Source organism: Schistocerca cancellata, chromosome 3 (genome assembly GCF_023864275.1).
Source record: "Schistocerca cancellata isolate TAMUIC-IGC-003103 chromosome 3, iqSchCanc2.1, whole genome shotgun sequence".
In the NCBI taxonomy this organism is placed as follows: domain Eukaryota; kingdom Metazoa; phylum Arthropoda; class Insecta; order Orthoptera; family Acrididae; genus Schistocerca; species Schistocerca cancellata.
In genome coordinates, this window is record NC_064628.1 from 441,001,829 (window position 1) to 441,020,456 (window position 18,628).

Here is an 18,628-nt window from a genome sequence, read left to right on the forward strand (position 1 = left end):
TATCAGTCATCATCGGTGCTAAAATAAACACAACAGACAGGGCATAAACAACAACTGCTTTAACAAACGAAAAAATTGACAATAAAACATAGTTACATCAAATTAAAATTCAAAGTCATAACATACCATTTTTATAACCCATACATGCCATAAGTAGAGATACTGTCCTTCGCAGATTTCTACCATCAAGTGACACATGAGCAGAACACTGAAACGCTGTAATGCTATCGCTCAGGCAGAATTGCTACAAGTACGTGACAGTGGTAAATCGAGCACAGCAGTGCAGTAATATTAACGGCGGCCATTTCCAGCATCTTCTGTGATTTCCATTAGTAAGGGACGATTCCACGCAAGAAAACATTTTCCGGGCCAATTTTGTTTTGCGCACCCTGAATCTCCCGCTGCTACATGCAAAGAGGATAAAATTTGTTAATCTTATCCAGTCCTCACAGACATAATGGCCTGAAATAAATTACATAAATAAACACATGAAGTGGTCTAACATTTTCTATTTTGTGAGGGATTGAAATACTGCCAAATGGGGCAACAACTGACAGCTGAATCACTGAAATATTTTTTTCTTACTGTCTACTGTAGACTTCTTCACATTGGCAACCGGTTTCCTTCAAGTACTGAAGAGCTATTGAACTACCGGGTGATCAAAAAGTCAGTATAAATTTGGAAACTGAATAAATCACGGAATAACGTAGATAGAGAGGTACAAATTGACACACATGCTTGGAATGACATGGGGTTTTATTAGAACCAAAAAAATACAATAGTTAAAAAAATATCCGACAGATGGCGATTCATCTGATCAGAATAACAATAATTAGCATAACAAAGTAAGACAAAGCAAAGATGATGTTCTTTACAGGAAATGCTCAATATGTCCACCATAATTCCTCAACAATAGCTGTAGTCGAGGAATAATGTTGTGAACAGCACTGTAAAGCATGTTCGGAGTTATGGCGAGGCATTGGCATCAGATGTTGTCTTTCTGCATCCCTAGAGATGTCGGTCGATCGCGATACACTTGCGACTTGAGGTAACCCCAAAGCCGATAATCGCACGGACTGAGGTCTTGGGACCTGGGAGGCCAAGCATGACGAAAGTGGCGGCTGAGCACACGATCATCACCAAACGACTCGCGCAAGAGATCTTTCACGCGTCTAGCAATATGGTTTTTTTTTTTTAGTTCTAATAAAACCCCATGTCATTCCAAGCATGTGTGTCAATTTTTACCTCTCTATCTACATTATTCCGTGGTTTATTAATTTTTCAAATTTATACTGACTTTTTGATCACCCGGTATGTTATGCCGCAATTTTACGAAAGGTTGGTTCAACAGTTGGGATGTATTTATTTATTATTCTTTCACTCCTGTCTGCTACCTGTTGCTTCATTCCTGAGTACAAATCCCTCTCACTCAGGACAAAGCCTACATTGGTGATACAATAGTCGTGGCACATAGGACGAAGTCGTGTTCAGCGATGCGACAGGAACTATCATTCGAAGCGAAATAGTCTGAATAAACACGGGCTCTAAAATTCATACCTTAAGAGCTACGAGGACTGATTCATTTTCGATGTTGTGAAATGAATCTATACTATTGAAGACTCTTTAATTTCCATATTTTGGGAGGAGGTAATATGGACCAAAACAAAGAAAAAATGTCAGTAGGCATGTGCTCTCAAGTGGGTACCTTAAGACCTATGAGTATTTATTTAGTGGAAGATGCGTGTTTCACAGTAACGAAGATGAACAAGTGTTCATAACTCTGAAGGTATACACATTCGAACCAATGTTTGCCGGATATTTTTTCCTTCTTTTAGTCTGTACTACACATTGTCAAAATATGGAAAGCAAAGAGCTTGCAGAAGAAGATATTTGTTTCACAGTATCGAAGGTGAAGAAGAACTCATAGCTCTTTAGATATAAATGCCATGTTCACTATACTTCTTTTGCTTCGAATTACCATTCCTCTTATATACCTGAATACGACTTCGTCCTATGGGTCAAGACTATCAAATCACCAATGTATACTTTTGCTATGGGACACGACTTTTTGGATCATCTTGTGTATTCTGGAGTTGAGTGTATGCTTTCATGGAGATTTTTCGTCCTCTACGCAGGTCCTGGCCGCGGTATTGGCAGTCGCTTGTGCACTCCCTCGCCGACAAAATGGTCGTCCGGGAAATGCTGGTATCAACTCCGGGGTCCCTGGAAATGGTGGCTTCGTCTCTGGATTTCCTGTGAATGGAGGACTGAGTCAGGCCTTGCCGGGGTCTGGTTTCGGACAGGGTTACCCAAGCTTCGGCGCTGGATTCCCGAGCAATGGCTTCGGTCAGCAGTACCCTAGCAGCAACGGCTTCGGTCAGCAATATCCTGGTAACAACGGCTTCGGTCAGCCATTCCCAGGTAGCAATGGCTTCGGTCAGCAGCTTCCTGGCAACGGCGGCTTTGGCGGTCGGTTCCCAGGAAACATTGGCTTCAACAGACCTCTCCGTAACTCCGGGGAACGAGACGACTCTAACAGTAGCGAGTCAAGAGAAAGGGATTGATATGCCTGTATGACGCCTTGAATTTTCCTGCGATGCATTAAAGAGCTACAATCTGCAATCTTTTATGTTCACTGATACGATACTTGGTAAATATGACCACCTTCCAACCGAGTTAAATTCCCTATCTACAATGGTCAATTTTATATTTCTTCGTAGACACAAAATGTTTTTAAAACTTTTATTACTGAAACAAAATTCTATTTTTAAGACAACATTATACAAACGCTACACTATTATCAACAGATACGGTCGTTTACTTGAAGCGATATTTACGGTAGTATAATATTAACCAGTGAGAGACAAAGAGAGAGAGAGAGAGAGAGAGAGAGAGAGAGAGATGTCACAGTAGTTGAGGCGTTGAAGTCTAAATGAAGAATAGAAGACTGAGAATCCCTGTCCTTCACACATGGTTGCTCATGGTTTCAACAAAATTGCTCAATAATATAATGATTCGTACTGCTTCCGGTTCAATGATCCAGAAAGTGACATAAAGAAGATAGTTGTGTTGTGAATCCGATATACGAGTATCTCGAGCAGCCTGCTGAAAAGTGACAAACGGTGCTATACAGCACCAAGCCAGACAAAAATGTGTGAAGGGTATGAGAGAGGATAGTGGGATATCGAAAGAAATCTTAAAAACAGATAAAGGTACCCTGAGCTAGTGTTTTTGAAACTTGCAGCAAAGGACAGACCAGGAAATAATCGGCGTATTTGGTGTAAGGAAGGGATATGAATTTTTTTTACATGCGATGACAAGTACTTTTCAACTGGAACACAGATTGAAGAAGTTACTTCGCAGTTACTTTGTTTCTGTTGCTCACTTCCATTAGGACCCGCGACTCAGGGTGACTATTTTTCTATTTTTCGCTTTGTCAGAATTTATTCCACCTTCTAGAATCGTTGTTAGCACAGATCTAATATATCAGACACATTGTTTTTCACATAAGTACTTGGATACAACGATTAACATCCGAGTCCTCTCACGTATTGTAACGCTACAGTCCAAAGACCTGAAACTTAGCAGTTAAACAGGTAACCACCACTGAAGAAGAAATCACCACAGTACCAATGTACAAACGAAGAACAATCTAAAGAATGATCTCTGCTTTTAGATAAGCTTATTTCACAGCTTACGTAAGTCATTTTGCCACGTACCTTTTTTTATTATTATTGTTTAACAGCACGTCTAACACACACCGGCACTGAAACGGGTTCAAAACTCCAGATAGGCACCACCTAATTCTGCTGAGTTTCTCTTTGACGAACAACCAACAAACAACGCAAACTAACAACTAATAGGCGATGACCAGTAATATGTAGACCACCGAAACTTCTGTTAAAATATTTATTACGTGACCGGTGTCCGTCAGTTATCATAAACTAACGCTTGAGGTACAAATATTTATTTTATTTTTTTACTCACTATAGGGTTCAATGGGGCAATGCAACCTAAAGCTACTTGGTCATGGAATTAGTACTGACTGCAGATTAGAAAATTTAGGAACAAAATAACTAAATAATTAATGAGACACGAAAAAATATGAGAGAGTATACGAATAAATAACACATTACAGAGAAATGTTATCAACTACTGCGAGCAACTCTTTTATAGTACAGGAGTGCGTCACAAGAAAGCCTTTTGACTTGAATTTGAGTAATGGGAGTTAAGCACCCATTTTCTTCAGTTCTGTTGGAAGCCGTTTTAAAACAAAAAATGCCGAAAGTCCATAGCTGCCTGTTCAATGCCAACTGTTATTCAGGTACGTATTGTTTTCCCGTCTAGAACTCACTCAACGAATATGAAGTTTCTTCTTCATGTGTCAATATGGTCAACAACAAGTCCCATGCTGTTGAGCTTGAAATCCTCAGTTGCTAGTAATATGACAGGGCTAGTTGAGTTAGAATTTCGAGACACCTGAACAACGACCTTCACGAAGTGACGGGGTGCGTCTGTCTGATCGCCATTTTCTGGGCTAAGAATGTTGTTGGTGTGTGCACAGGGTTGCCAGTTATGTAACATCAAACGAGATAATAGAATGGAAGCAAGAAAAGATATGAAGCATTCGCATTACCGTATTTGGGGGTCGCAGTCGACCCCTGCCTAAAACACGATTAGTCCTCTCCCTCATTCCAAAACAGGAGAGAAAAGAAAGAGCAACAAACAACACAAAGCAACGTAATGGCCACAGCTATACTGTATGCAGCGGTTAGCAGTGTCGAAACGTAGTAGCTCTGGCTCGACCTCTACAGATATTTTACGCAAATCGTAGTTCAATGCGCCCCCCACCCCTCAGTCTGAAACTGCCACGTTAGAATGTTAAAATGCCCGCCCACATAACATGACAATTATGTGCTCATAGCAGTATGATTTCGACACACCTTATGGAGATACAACTATAAAATGAGATATGTGTATAGGGTGAAAATTATCTGCACGGGACAACAAAATTAACGTTTTTCTTTGATATCACAATTACCTGCGACCATTTGTTTAATCCAGTAGAAATCGTAATCGCCCTTAGCACTCGTGCAATTAAACAAAACATGGGAACGAGTCAGAAGAATGTAAGAAGCGTCCTCCTTGAGCAGTTGCTGTTCCATTTCACTTACCACGTGTGCACGACCTGGAACCATATGACCATCCACTCACAAAACAATTTTCGCGGTGGTACCTGTAATAGTGTCAGATGCATCGTACATTTCATCCCTCTTCAACATCCATAATTCGCATGTTCTGAGTGAGGTTAATCCACATGCCACATTTACTCGTGGTCATTAATTGTCCTTCTACGTGTATGTGGCGGCAGATATTGTTGGTGACTGTTTGATTGGGCCTTATCTCCTACCTAGACCATTAAATGACAGTCGTTTTTACAGTTTCCTCGCCAGAGCGTTGCCAGAGTTGCTGCATGACGTGTCACTCGCTACAAGACAATGCTTGCGTTTCCAGCATGACGGAGTACCGGCACATTTCAGTCGTCCTCTCCGTCGATTCTTGAACCGACAGTTTCCAGAAAAATGGATTAGCAGTTGTGGTCCCGTACCATAGTCTAGTTGATTACCTCATTTGACCGCTTTGGATTTTTTTGTGTGACGAGAGATGTGCACCCTGTTTACAAAACCGCTGTTGAATCATAAGAACATGTGGTTGCCGGAGTAGTAGCACTAACAGGAGGAATTAAGAACATTGATGCAGTCTTTGGCCGTGTCATACAAAACATTACCCACCGGTATAACCTCTGTTTACGAGAAATGGAGGCATTTTTGAACTTCTACTAAAGTAAAGTAATTATGTTGTGTTGCTGTTGTTGTCTCTTGGTAATAAAGAATTAAAACTTTTGGCTTTACCTTTTGTCCTCACAGACAAACACAGTAAAAAAAGTGTGTTCATTGTCCCACGTAACCTCCCAAAGTTTAAAAAATCCTCACAGGAAAATACATTAGCGAAAAATTGTTTCGGTCTCCCATACAAATTCTCACTTTTTGTCAGTTTAGATAATTTTTCATCCTGTATATTCCAGAAAGCATACGTATAAATGAATAAAGTAAGTTTAGGGTTTAACGTCCCGTCGACATCAACGTCATTAAATACGTAATTGTACGGGACAAACTAAGACAACAGTTAGCCGCAGAGCGCCATAAAATGCTTAGTTAGCTCGCATCCGCCATTTGACATAGCAACTGAAACCATCAATGTCTCTCCAGTCGAGACGTAAAATGAGCTTCATTAATGATATCTTCATTAATAATGCTCCAGCATTTGAAAGTGTGTTAAGACACACTAGTACACACTGTGAGGACAGTATTTTTCAGTGCTAGACTTTAGAAATACATTGGCAGCCTATGAGGCGAATGCCAAAGCGCACACACACAGTTGAGGTGCCAGCGTAAAACAACAAAACTATGCATTTGCATTGAAAAACAGTGTAAATATATGTCTGATACATGCTAAATTACAGATACACAGAGGTGTAGATAAAGCAATAAGAAAAACCACATTCTTAAAAACGAAAACGACGTTATTTAACAAATTAATATGCATAAACATCGGCATGATAATGGCCAACACCAGTAGTCAAGTAGCCATATCTACAATAAATTGAAAGACCTAAAAGATCTACACCGCTTGACCTCGATGATAAGAAAATATCTTAACTAGGACTAAACAATTGTCAGGCTTTAAAGAGTTTCAATGGTCAAAAATAAAACTACACCACCGCCTTGACGATGTTCGACAAAAAATTGTCACTGTCAGCCTCGTAACGCGAAAGAAATTCGGCACAGAGTTTCCTCCAATGGCCTTCATGGTCTTAGGCGGCGAGGAACTCAGCGGCCACACACCTTTGAGTACCTCAGCTGGTGGGCGAGTGTGTCAGTGTTACCAACGGAGACGTCCAGTTGAGCAGCGAGGTGTTTGTGATCCATTGATCACCTCGAATGAGTGTGTCCGTATGTTGCAATTTTGTTGGAGTCACAGCGGTGTGCGGCTGGGCGGCAGGCGGGAGGTCGGTCAGATTTTCACGACTTTGTTGCGATGGTGACATGCCTCCCTCAACGACTCACCGTGCTTTTGTTCACTGTCAGGTCTTCGTGGATATAATGCAAGCACATACGAATATTTGCGATTCTATGGTTTTCCGCTGTAGGAAACTCAATGACAGTTCTCTGTTTGAAACGCACCTTCTTTGTATATGCCATTTTAAACGCTACGTATATCGCCGCACTTATCGGAACTGCATGAAAGTATAGGGACTGAAACGGGAATATTTCACGATTTCTCACAACAAATTCCGCATTTTTTTCAACCGAAATTGAGCGAGAAACAAAAGTTGGATTACTTGCTGAACACTAAATACGGATGATTGTGTCACGGAATGTTTGTTTATGATGCATAAGTATGCTGAAACTAAAAAGCGATGAGTAGAAAATTGTTGTTGACTTGCATCGGTGTGCAAGTACCAATTCACTTGACTAGCATCGGTATAAGAGTAACACATCACTTGAAAGTTGCACCTGCCACTGTGACCGAGCGGTTCTGGGCGCTTCAGTCCGGAACCGCGCTGGTGCTACGGTCGCAGGTTCGAATCATGCCTCGGGCTTGGATGTGTGTGATGTCCTTAGGTTAGTTAGGTTTAAGTAGTTGTAAGTCTAGGGGACTGATGGCCTCAGATGATAAGTCCCATAGTGCTTAGAACCATCTGAACCATTTTAAAAGTTGCTTAAAATGCGAAACTGGCCTACTGTGGACTTTAATAAATGATTGCCTTTGACAAAATGGTTGACACCTCGATGGAACCATGGTTTTAATGTTAACCAAATTCTTACGGGCTGTGTAGTGGAGCATAAAGAAAATGCCAGAGAGTATTGTTCAGAAAAGGAATATTTGCAGTGTAAACGTGGTTATTTAAATGTAAATCAGTCACCACTGTAGTCGGTGGGGTATGTCCCGTTGTCTCATTGTCTTATTACGTTTGTTTTACTTACGTCGAGCAATTTGAGGGCAACAGGTCAAAAGAAGCAGCTACCATCCACAAGCGAGCAAACCAAGTTGCTTCCCCAGAAATGGCCTTGGACGGTAACCTCAACTTTCATTGTGACCTTTGTACACGAGTGGGGAAAGCAATGAGATACGAATTGTTGTGAAACCGCGTTGTGTTAAAATGGAGATTCCACACAAACACATGCAGAACAACGAAAGAATTGTGCTGCAACAAGTGCGCTTTTTTCACTAAGTGACGGTACTAAAGACATTTTATCATATTCATAAATTAACCATTCGCTGATCATAGATTGCGTGCATTACGGATAGGAGAGAGTGTTATACTCTGGTACATTTTTCAAACTTTCGGCTCTGGCCCTTGATAGAAGTTTGATATAGTTTCATATTATATTTTGAAACGATGGCATTCAGTCTTTTAGTGCTGCACTCTTTTACTGAAATTACAAAAATCTCTCGCCCGCATCTCGTGGTCGTGCGGTAGCGTTCTCGCTTCCCACGCCCGGGTTCCCGGGTTCGATTCCCGGCGGGGTCGGGGATTTTCTCTGCCTCGTGATGGCTGGGTGTTGTGTGCTGTCCTTAGGTTAGTTAGGTTTAAGTAGTTCTAAGTTCTAGGGGACTTATGACCAGAGCAGTTGAGTCCCATAGTGCTCAGAGCCATTTTTGAACAAAAATCTCTCCGGAAAATTTGGATTTTTCCAAACGTGGAAACATGTTCCATGTACAATATTATCTTATATGTAGGAACAAAGCCGGCCGAAGTGGCCGTGCGATTAAAGGCGCTGCAGTCTGGAACCGCAAGACCGCTACGGTCGCAGGTTCGAATCCTGCCTCGGGCATGGATGTTTGTGATGTCCTTAGGTTAGTTAGGTTTAACTAGTTCTAAGTTCTAGGGGACTAATGACTTCAGAAGTTGACTCCCATAGTGCTCAGAGCCATCTGAACCATTTTTTTGTAGGAACAGATATTTTACTGTAATTTCAAATCGTTGCAATCGAGGGAATCTTGTCAGTATCGTATGTAACCGTATGTTACTCTGCTACACACCAATAATCGGTAAGTGAAATCAAATTAAGTAATAGTGTTATCAAAAACCAGTTACAAGTAAAATATATATTGAAACTGAAGCTATTGTAAACTAACACAAATTTTCATTTTCAACACAGCGAAAATCGTTCAGTAAAAAATTTTGCAAGTATCACATGTTCGATGGAAAAATATTTTCTGTGTCAAGGTACAAGATGGCGCACGGCCGACGAAATACGGCTTTACTGTCCATATTGTTGTTGTTGTGGCCTTCAGTCCGAACACTGTTTGATGTCGCTGTCCATGGTACTCTATTCTGTGCAAGCCTTTTCATCTCCGAATAACTACTGCAAACCACATAATGATGTACTGCTTACTGCATTCATCTCTTGGTCTCTCTCTACAATTTTTACCCCCCACATTTCCTTCCAATACTAAATTTGTGATCCCTTGATGTCTCAGAATGTGTCCTATCAACAGATCCCTTTTTATAATGAGATTGTGCCACACATTTCTTTTCTCCCCAGTTCTGTTCAGCACCTCGTCATTACCAAAATGAGATTTTCACTCTGCATCGGAGTGTGCGCTGATATGAAACTTCCTGGCAGATTAAAACAGTGTGCCGGGTCGGGACTCGAACTCGGGACCTTTGCCTTTCGCGGGCAAGGGCTCTACCATCTTTTTTTTCATTTTGTTCATGGTTGATCGTTGTGTTCGGTCGTTGCGGACGTCACATGACATCCGTTCATGTTCGTTGTTGATCCTTTCACTCAGTTTTTTATTACAGAGGCCAACCAGCTCTCTGACCGAACACGCTGAGCTACCGTACCGGCCCCATCTGAGCTAACCAGACACAACTCACGCCCCGGCCGCGAAAGGCAAAGGTCCCGAGTTCGAGTCTCGGCCCGGCACACAGTTTTAATCTGCCAGGAAGTTTCACCTCGTCGTTAGTTACATGATGTATCCACTCAATCTTCAACCGCATGTCCATACGTTACATAAATCTAAAAATGTGTTGCAGTTTACTCACCATAAAATTCTGTATCTGAAGGATTAACAGCACATTCCAAATATTTTAAATATGTAATATAGTACTAAACGTACAGAACGCGAAATATTTACAAATGGTGCTCAAAACAGCGTCGTGTCTAACAACAACCGTTGAAAAAGGCGGAAACTGCTTATGGCAGACTGTAGTGCGCATTCTTTTATGTGATTCTAAAATCAGTCACTAGACTGAAGTGCCGACCAAAAAAACAACGTTTATTCCTACGTACACTATCCTCTTGATACAACTCTCTCAGCTACCGGTGCACACTTCATTCTGCAGGATTGTCATCATCGCTTTCGTTTTTCAGCAATGTAGGTAGAAGTTAATAAGCGTAACTTCGATTCAGGGGCACCTGTCTACTGTACACTGACGAGATAAAACATTTTGACCATTGCTCATCGCGAGGTTGAATGTCTCCTGCTAGTGTTGCGGGCACGTGACGCAGTGCGGAAAGAATACAAGCGGAAGAGAGGCGAATGGGCTGTCATAATAGCGGAGATATGGGCCGCAAATGCTAAAATCCACGGATATAAGGGGTTTTGACAAAGGGCCCATTGTTGTGGCGCTGCGGCAGGAGAGGAGAATCTCTGAAACGGCGAAGCTGTTTGCATACCACTGTTGTGATCACCTGTGGAAAGTGATTAAGGATGGTGGAATAACGCTTAGGCTGTTTGGTACTCAACGTCCACGTCTAATCATAAAATGTGCAGGTCGGAGGATCCCCCGCTGTGTAACCCAGGATAGGCAGTCATCTGTGGCAGACATGACGACAGAGTACAATGATGGTGCAGGCGCAAATATTTCCGAGCGAAAGACTGAAATTTCTGTTATGGGGAAATCAGTATATAAAACGTGTTATGCTGCCATCATATGACTCTGGTACAAAATCTTCAAGAACTGAGCTCATTTGTAGGACAGGGATGACAGAAAAGACAGTTCACTTATGAAATAAACAAAACCGTATGATCTGAAGTTAAGGTCGTCGTGACGAGTGAAATTATTATTTCAGAAATGTTTCGTTACTTCAGTGCAGATTATTTATTTGAAAGAGGCTAAATGTATTCGGTAAAAATTCGGCAGTGTTTTCATTCGTTATGAAAAAATGGTGTTTGAAAGTTTTGTGAAACTCGAATTGACTACCATCTCAAACTCAGATCATACTCCCAGAAATGCTAAGTGCTGCGTATGTGACGTAGCGCCGCCATAGGTTATTACAGTTATCGACAAAGCATACGGCACTGCAGTAGGGATTGGAAAAACGTCTTCGTCGTAATCATGAAAAGTATTTCAACTTCAGTATGCTAAACGGATAAAATTCAAATTTAGTTATGTTCACGATGAACTAGAAAAATTGTATCATTAGCTTTAGAAATAAATAACAAAATAACATATACTATTTTGCTAAATCTCTCACTGCTCTCCCAGTTTCCCGTCTCATTTCCCCTTCTTCTCTTTACCTTCCTCCCTCCAACGCTTCCTAGCTACTCCTCTAGTTTCTTCTCCCTCCTCTCTCTTTCTTTCAAACACACACACACACACACAAAAGCGCGCGCAAACACGCACACGCGTGCACGCAACATGATCTATGTCGTCTTTCATCGTACGACAAACATCTCTAGGCATTGAAGTCAGCAAACTATTCGACTCCAGAGATGCAACTTGTGTCACTTTTTCCATACTTATTGTCGCTATTGGCACTATTTAATCTATTCGATGAAACGAGACAGACGTCAAGTCAACACGACATTTCGCATGAAACAGAATGGATGAATGATATTGATCCACCTCTTACAACTCATGAAGAAACGCACGCGAACACGAACGAGCAAATAACATTTGCTTTTCAGGTGACGTTAAGTAGCTACACGCGTATACAGAAGCATCAAGACGAGGACACCGAGAATATGAAAGTAAGCACGTAACTGGCCGTCTTATGCAATAACTACATATGATAAAAAATCTATAGAACGTGAAATACTCTGGAATACTGGACACGGAAATGAAAAAAAATCTATGTATTACAACAGTGAATTGCAATAACTTTGTTTTGAAGATATGTTTTTGAGAGAGACATTTAGTAGTTTTACACGAATCGATTGAAAAAAAAAAATATTAAGGACAACGATGAAAAGACATGAGCAGATCTGGTAGCTCGTTGGTTGGTTGGTTGTGGGGAAGGGACCAAACAGCGAGGTCATCGGTCCCATCGGATTAGGGAAGGATGGGGAAGGAAGTCGGCCGTGCCTTTTCAAAGGAACCATCCCGGCATTTGCCTGAAGCGATTTAGGGAAATCACAGAAAACTTAAATCAGGGTGGCCGGACGCAGGTATGAACCGTCGTCCTCCCGAATGCGAGTCCAGTGTGCTAACCACCGCGCCACCTCGCTCGGTGTATAGCAGTACGAAAGTAGTCTTCGCACTGAAGGCTACAACAAAAACATAGCTACAAAAGAGTAAAATAAAATAAATACATCTCCATTTACGGACCGTATGATGGACGTTTTCTGACATACAGCGGTCTCTGAGAAAGCGGAAAACCATGACTTTTCTAGTGTAGCATCTTACTACCTGAAATAACTCAAGAGTGAGTCACATTTTTAAAATGAAATTAGAAATGCTGTGCCGAAGTGAAAGTATATAACGGGAAATTTATTAAATGATTACATGTACTGACAGTTTCTTTAAATGATCCTGAGTGTCAATCATTTGTCTGTAAAAGTTAGAAACGAGAGATAATCTGTACAGGGGTCTTTGCGCAGCTCCGTAGTGTATAAAACATAAACACGGCAAGTAAACCGATAAAGTTCAATATAAAGATGTCATCGTGAGTCCTTACAGCAAGATCCATATTATACACCACAATCGATCTCAAGCAACAGGACACATAAAACTTCTCAAGAAGAACTTAATGATTTAACCCTAGGACGCCCAAACCATTTTTTCTAACTTGGATGCCTAAGTGGGGGGTGGGGGGAGGGGTGTTCGGCGAACCCACAGGCATTAAAGAGGTTTACTAACGAAAAATTACAACTTTCAAAATGGTTTATATATTTTAACTAAGGCATCGGTTTACAAATGTTGTTAATTGTTATAAATATTGGATTGAGTGAATAAAAAATTGACGTATTACAATAAAAAATACAGATGTGTTCATATACAATAGACTACTCTGAGTCCTCAACTGAAAGGCAAGAGACACACTACACAATTTTTTCTGAAAGTGTGTTACACACATGTTTATGACACTGTCCACAATACTGTTTTGGTTTACTTAGATTTTTGTACTTCTGCTTCTTCGTTTTAGCTTCTCTTACACAAATATGGCACCGACCTTTCCCTACAGGAAGCTGACGTGCTTCTGTTGTCACTTCTTTGATTTTCGTTTGTAGAATAGTCTCCATTGATTGAACAATTTGGTTAGATAAGCCTCTTGCATCGGCACTTCTTTCTTCTACCTGCAATTTCACTAGTTCCAGCGCCCTCTAAACAAGCTGAGCATCTCATCAGTGGTGAGGTAGACCCCTGGTTTATACAGTAGTGGAAACCTATCATTCAGTTTGTTGAAAATATCACGGATGGCTGTGAACTTGTCTGCTTCATTCTTAGCTGGCGGGTACTTTTGTCATCAAATCTTATGATTGCAATAAGTCCCTTGAAACGTTCTCTTGCCATAATACCCTTGTAAACTGGCCAACCCATTAGGTCTGACAAAAAAACGTGTACACTGACAGAATTGTCCTTATTTGCCCCAATAAGTATCAGGAATCCTATAAAGGCATACAATTCTTTCTCATTATTCAAAGCAACATTTCGCCTAACTGCCTCTACATTTGAATGTTTTACTATAACATCCATATTGTTAGGCGTAAGAAGTAACTTCAATGCTTCTCCAAGTGCATGGCAAACACCAGCTGGAGTTACTCCTGCCTGCTCTCTTATTATATTAGAAACAAACCTCAGAGGAATTCTAGGCTTTGTGGTTACGTAACTTCTCCCAGACTTGGCCACAACAACATCCTGATGGTCACTGCCTGAAGCTGCGCTTTCTTCATCTTCTCTAGCATCCACATCACTTTCTAGATCTGAATCATACTCCATACTCCATAACACCATCCTCATATTCACTTTCATTCCCAGAGAATCTTCATCTAAAATTTCATTCAGAACTCTTTCTAAAGACGAGTCACGTATTCTTCTAGTCATTTCTAACTCTGGGTGTGAACAGTAGGGAACTGCACTAACTCACTGCAAGTTTACAAGATAAATAACAGCTGACTGACATCAACAATCACTTCTTCTGAAAGTAAACCGATTGTTGTGAATATCAAGAATACCAACCAACAAGAAACTAACTTGTATTTTTGTAGAGATGAGAAATATGAAATACTACTAAGGGAAATTTTCTATAGCATGGAAGCCTAAGGGGAGGAGGAGGTGTTTGTTGGACCATAATAAGTTTATTTATTTTTTTCTTTCAAAGCAGGATTTTCTATAAAATATATTGACACTAATGTTTCATAAAATAGCCAACAAGCAATAACTCAAAGGGAAAATATAGTATGAAAGTTACTTGGGCAAAATCAGGGGACATAAAAAAATGGTGGGTTCAACGAACCCCCCCCCCCCTTTAGGCGTCCTAAGGTTAATTCATAATCTGGAGTTATCAAAAAGGAAGGTCGAGCGCCTTGGCTCCAGGATTCAGCAGCGCACTCTTCTGGCAAAATATGTGAAACTATCGGCACGTATACATCGAAAAACAGACAACGTCATCTTTGAAATGGAAAATCTAGTAGCTTATAGTGATGTGAATGATCTGATGGCATCTTTAAGAATGGAGGACTGGAGACTTTTCATTGACTTCTCTAAGTTAAGCTTTTAAGCTGTTTCGCTTCACAACTGAAACCCACAGCCGTCTGTTCCAGGTAGAACACGGTGTACATATGCAGGAGAGCTATGAAAGTGTAAAATTACGTCTTGAAAAATTAAATTATGAAGTCCATCAATGGCAGAAATGTGCCTATCTGGAGTCTATTGCTAACATACTTGAAATGCGGTTAGGATAAACCAAGTGTTGCTGCTTCTTTTGCGAGTGTAACAGTCGTCACAGGAAATCAAACTACGCACGAAAAATATGGCCTGAAAGGAAAATAATGGATCCTTGAATAAAGAGAATTCATTACACTCTCTTAGTTTTTCGTGACAAAGTATATTGCCACCTTCAATCATTAAGTTTGGACTTGTGCAGAGTTTAGTGAAATTGATGAATTGGGAAGGAAAAGCTTCAATATCTAGAAGCAAAAGTTACCACATCCCAGCCATGTTAAGAGCAAAGAGGGAATCTTCGTTGGACCACAGATTTGAGAACTGTTTAAGAATGAAACATTTCGTACGGTCATTGAAGGGAAAGGTAAATCAGTTTGGGAAAACTTCAAAAATGTTGTTCACAATTTCTGTGGGAAACAAAGAGCTGAAAATTACAGTCTAGCTGTAAATGAACTTCCGAGGACATACCAAGAGGTAGGCTGTAATATGTTGCTCAAGATCCGCTTTTTGGACTCACATGTGGACTTCTTTTCAAGCAATTGTGGCTCTATGAGTGATGAGCATGGAGAGCTATTCGCTCAAGACATTTCAGCTATGGGAATAACATATTGGGGCAAGTGGATGTCATCTATTCTTAAAGACTGTTGTTGGTATGCCAAAAGAGTTGCATCAAAAGTAGATTACAAATGAAAATAAAAAACCTGAGGATTCCGTGCAAACTTAATTATAAATATATTATAGTGTATCCATCCTGGGAATCAAGAATCTCAACGATTTTTATCTGTTTTCGATATTGATACTGACTATCTTTCCGGGAATTCCAAGACGGTATCAAAATCTCTACAGTGGTTCCTTGGACTATCCTGGACAAATAAAAAGAAGCGAGCAGGGGACTTTAGTTTATATATGTAGATACAGAACATTTAATAAAACATTTTTAATTACTTACTAAAACACGACTATACTTTACATTTTATGTTTGCATGCAGTAATGTCCGCCCTTTATGCTTTTGACAGATGGTGATTGCAATGTATGTTTTAATGACAAAAAGATATTTTTATGTGATATAATTACATTTTAACAATTTCGGATATTTTTACTCTTTTGTACAGTGAAATCTTGCTTCTTGCCAAATTTCACGATTCTACGTCAACGGGTAGTACTCAACAGGTATTGAAGAGTGAATTTGTGAGTATCAAAATAAGTGACATAAAGGCTCGAATCTTTGATTGAATTGACCTAAAAGCTTAAATTTTTTACACCGCCAAGTGAGCATAGACCCTAGTAAGTAACATATATTTTAATTTGATACGCCAACCTCTTCACGAGAAGAGGGTCTTGACAAACGGTCAGACAGACAGACGGACAAAAAATGACTAAAACATTTGTTCTTGTTATATAATTAAAAATTAACAATTATCACATTTTTTTAATTTTTCGGTGAAACCTTCCTCCTTGCCAAATTTCATGACTCTAGATCTACGGGAAGCACCCTACGGGTTTTGACGAATGACATTCGAGTATCAAAATACGTGACATAAATGACCGTATTTTTTGATGCATTGCCGTAGAAGCTTAAAATTTTCACACTGCCAAGGAATCACAGAGATTAATATGTGACATGAATTTGTACTTGATACTTCTGCACGTTCCTCAGAAAAAAGGGTTCTAACTAGTCGGGGAGACGGACAGATACATAGACAGACAACAAAGCGATCTTATAAAGGTTCCGTTTTTACAGATTGAGGCACTAAAGCCTAAAAAGAAAACAGAAACGCTCAGGTGAATAATTAAAGAGACCAAACGGAGAAGGTCCATATATTTCAATCAACCGGGAGCTAACAAAAAAATTTCTGGTGTCTTATTCTTGTTCTTCGACCTCAATTTGGTTGGAATTGACTATTTCGGAAGAGATAGGGACAACTTTAATTTTTTTGTAGACCAGTGTTATCATACTAACTATACCGAAGAAGTGAAGATTCATATAGGCCTACCCTGTATGATCAGTAGACATGTGCATTGTAAACAGGCTTCTGTTCGAGTGGCATCCAGTTGCGTGTTTTCTTGCGGTAAATATTAATATGGCGACGTAGACATTAGCAATAATACACCAACCCAAACTATTTAACTGATGGAGAAGCAATAGCGGAGTTTCCTGTTAATCTAACCATTTTAATTTTAGCTTGAGTAAACACAAATAATTTGTAGTAGTTTAACGATAGTTAATTATTAAAGCAGTTTGCAGCAACTTCTTACACTATCTTGCCTAGTTCCAAATTTCGGAATTTATATATGGAACTCTGCGAATGAATTAATGAAAACAATATATCTACAAGAGAAATCAAGGCATTGTCTTTGCATTCACCGCCGGAGACCTGAATCTGGATGTCCTGACGGCACTTCGAACTCTGTCCCTCAAGATTAAGAGCGTCATTTCATTCCGGTCGGTAACACCCGAAGGACGTTTATTGTAACTTCCTATTCTATGAAAGTAGCAGTTAATCTCCTACTAAGTGACAGAACGAAGCATTAATGAGAGAGAGATTCTCGGAAAACTACTTCCGAAAACTTCTGTGTTAGTCAGTACGATAATAAACACGCCTTAATTATACACAGGTACTATCAGAATTTTCCACTTAGCTGCGCACCAATCAAACACGCTTTATTTGTGCCAATAGAATACTGTTGTGTTCACTGCGTCGTACCGTAAGGCTGGAGGTACAGAATGTTGCATGAACGAAGGTCAACTGTCGCGTATGTCACGCATAGTGGTGTTACACGGATCCTAAACGAGCGAGCATTGTATATAAGGCTCGCTTAACGATTCTCCACTAGTGTGAAAAAACGAAACAGCCTCGCAGCAACATGAGGACTCTTCTGGTAAGTGTCCCAGCGGCGCGTTTGCCCAAGAATGTTTGAGCGTGTTTTAAGAAAATACCTAAATATCATGAGACAGAGTTTATGGTAATTTCGATTAACACATGAAAGGGAAAATACTTATTGTGGAAAGAAGTTTCTGGTGCCTAAGACCATTCTAGAAGTCACTGCCGTTTTCGGAAAATCAAACGTGTTCTGAATTTACGTTTACGTATAAAACCCGTAGACATTGCACATTATTACCAATTTTTAAGACTTACAGTCCTGTTTCTTTTACGTGCAAATTCAGGGAAAGACGACTACCATCATGCCCCATTAGACGTCTTAAACTTATTCTAACGAAGTTTATAGGACAGCCACAAACCGCCATCGATACTTTTTATAGTGAGCGGTTTCTCTCAGTTTAACCCTGGAATTTACAGTTTAAAGTAATTGGCCACTACGGAAGACAGAACGAGTATAAGACAAAGCGCTCGTAGTAACAAAGATTCTGCTTGCAGCACCTACTTCGAAATGCTGTTTGTGTTGTAAGACATGCAACAAGAATGGAATTTGATACATCCGAATAT

The 18,628-nt window shown here is 40.2% G+C and overlaps 2 protein-coding genes across 4 annotated transcripts in view; one reads left to right on the forward strand and one right to left on the reverse strand.

Moving 5' to 3' along the window:
• LOC126176357 (LIM domain only protein 3-like) overlaps positions 1–18,628 on the reverse strand; it is a 1,143,263-nt gene that overhangs the window by 262,006 nt on the left and 862,629 nt on the right. The gene's annotated exons all lie outside the window — the stretch shown is intronic.
• The window catches only part of LOC126175194 (RNA-binding protein 12-like), a 43,886-nt gene that overhangs the window by 21,129 nt on the left and 4,129 nt on the right, over positions 1–18,628 (forward strand). Inside the window, exon 1 of one of the 3 annotated variants that reach the window (XM_049921793.1) lies at positions 17,980–18,062. The exons of the other annotated variants lie outside the window; for them this stretch is intronic. Coding sequence (XP_049777750.1) covers positions 18,048–18,062 — 15 coding nt within the window. The 5' untranslated portion in view covers positions 17,980–18,047. Of the gene's footprint in view, positions 1–17,979; positions 18,063–18,628 lie in introns of those variants that run through there. 3 annotated transcript variants of the gene reach the window in all.